Genomic DNA, 2,394 nt, shown 5'->3' with positions numbered 1-2,394 from the left:
TGTGTCAGATCACCTGTATGCATATAAAAATAAGAAGAACTAAAGAAATCTTTCGAAGAAGAAAAAATAATCAAATACATTGATCTAAAAAAATACCCTCAAGTGTCGGAATCTTAAAAAAAATATGACATTAAAGTGAAATGGACAGCCGCCTTTGTGATATCACAGAGGAATGCATGGATACACTTGAATATTATAAAGACAATAATAATAATAGTGATAATGATTATAATGATAATAATAATAATAGATGTATTATAATATTGATAGTATTTATAATAAAGAGAAGAAGAAGAAGAAGAAGAAGAAGAAGAAGAAGAAGAAGAAGAAGAAGAAGAAGAAGAAGAAGAAGAAGAAGAACGCTGGAAAATAATAATCGATAAAAAAAAAGAAAAAGAAAAGATATAAAAATGTCTTCCTTTTTGCAGTAGAAAGGATAAAACTTCTAAAAATCTCATTTACTCATTTAACTCATAGGACACAAAGTAGCTTAAAACAACATTTGTTTGTTTTTGTTTGTTTTTGGGGGTTTTTTTTACAAAAAAGAAATATTATGTATTATGCATGATTAAACGGCACTTTCAAATCCTTTCTCACCAATCCGACTGACAGACAACCAAACAACCGCATATTTTAGATTGGAAGAGGAAAAAAGGGGGAAAATCAGACCTGTTCTTTTCCCCTTTTTGAATTAGTTTCAATTATTTTTCATGACGCGTTTCCCTCATATTGAGGTGTTATTATAGTATAAAACATTAGTATTGTTCATAGCTGCTGTTGCTGTTTTTGTTTCTGTTGTTTTTATTCTTTGAGAGTTTTGATATCTGTTCTTAAATTTCCTCACTGTTTGATAGACTGACTGTGAATCTAGCCGAAACATTATTGTAAACAATAATCATTGTTCATTTACATCATAACATAGGCTTAGTCTATGTGCGATAGCGGGTATGTTTGTGAATGCGGAAGCGTAATAACATTAATATGTGTGCACGTGCACATGTTTGTGGAAAAGACGATGTTTGAGAGAGTACGAGTGTATGGGTGTGTGCCTGTGTTTGTGTTTGGTGAATACCAAATCAGTGATTTGACACTGTCTCTTATCTTATTTTATCTTCTCTTATCTTCTCTTATCTTATCTTATCTAAGTGCGCCGTACTTTCTTCTTTCCCTCTGTAATGTTGCACCTTGCTGTTCTCAATGCCAAACGTTTATTCTTTGATAGTGTTGTTGTGCAAATGCGTATAAAAGCTATCTTATGCTTAATGCTTTTCATTACGTCTTTCCACAGACGGAGAAAATGGTTGAGACAGCTGTTACAGCTAAACTTCATTGCGAACTTAATTATTATGATAGCGTTTTAGATGTCCGTGGTATACAGGCAACAGTTTCTGAGCCTTTAAAAGTTCTGTTGTCGTTGTTGTTGTCTTTTTCTGTTAATGTTAATTATACTTCATTTTGAGAGAAATAACACAGATACACACACAGCCACCACATGTACACGAACACAGACACATACACACATACACCTACGCACTCATGCATACTCACAAACACACACACACACACACACACACACACACACACACACACACACACACACACATACGCACTCGCACACATGCGGGCTCGTACATATCGTTATGTACTTACTTCTGTAAGTAAAATCAAATAAGTACTACTTGTTCATGCACGTCTGAATAGCAACCATAAAAACAGAATCAAACCCCACACCTACCGCCCAATACCCCCCCCCTTTCTATCAAGTCACAATTAATCTTTACTTGCATCCCGTCAGCAGCCAAACGAAAAGTAGATGAACAAGTACAATCTGCCATGAACCACTTTTTTATTATTATATGTTGGCTCACAGCGCCATTTGTAGAATCAAACATTGTGTCTTTATAATAGCCTTCAACCTCTTAACCTCATGCACCGTTCCAAATGACCTAGAAATAAATGTCCTATATATATATTATATATAATGTAGAGTTGTTCCATTCAAGCTGTTTTCGTTACATGTGAGTGGTTTCCGGTTTGACAGAGTTGGAATCTCCCTTGAAGTACGACTTTGGGATAGCCACAAAGCTGGAATCGCCGTCTGCAAGAACAAAAGTAAATGAAAAATTGTTAGTGATGTCACAGTTGTAAACGAAACGAAATGATACGAACAGTAGAAAGAGAGTTTAGCTGTGGGTTGTTGATACGTTTGTGTATGTGTTCGTTAGTTGATGCGGGTGCTTTTGCTTGGTTCACCATGGTCACGGGAGATAGAAAGTGAGAGGAGGGGAAGGGGGAAACGGAAGTCAGATATCGGTAGCAAGAGAGAGAAGACGGGTTGGAGAAATAGATAGATAGATAGATAGATAGATAGATAGATAGATAGATAGATAGATA

At 35.3% G+C, this 2,394-nt stretch overlaps 1 protein-coding gene across 3 annotated transcripts in view; it reads right to left on the bottom strand.

Annotated features, from left to right (window-relative positions):
- Positions 1 to 783: 783 nt before the first annotated feature.
- The window catches only part of LOC101850918 (aquaporin-5), a gene marked incomplete at its 5' end in the record, with an annotated part of 14,619 nt that continues 13,008 nt past the window's right edge, over positions 784 to 2,394 (bottom strand). For all 3 annotated transcript variants that reach the window (XM_005111004.3, XM_005111005.3, XM_005111003.3), the window contains 1 exon segment: positions 784 to 2,098. Coding sequence is in view for 1 of the 3 variants with exons in the window: in XM_005111003.3 (XP_005111060.2) it covers positions 2,013 to 2,098 (86 nt within the window).

The sequence above is a fragment of the Aplysia californica genome, unplaced genomic scaffold (assembly GCF_000002075.1).
Source record: "Aplysia californica isolate F4 #8 unplaced genomic scaffold, AplCal3.0 scaffold00984, whole genome shotgun sequence".
NCBI classification, from domain to species: domain Eukaryota; kingdom Metazoa; phylum Mollusca; class Gastropoda; order Aplysiida; family Aplysiidae; genus Aplysia; species Aplysia californica.
This window is presented reverse-complemented; position numbering and strand designations above follow the sequence as displayed.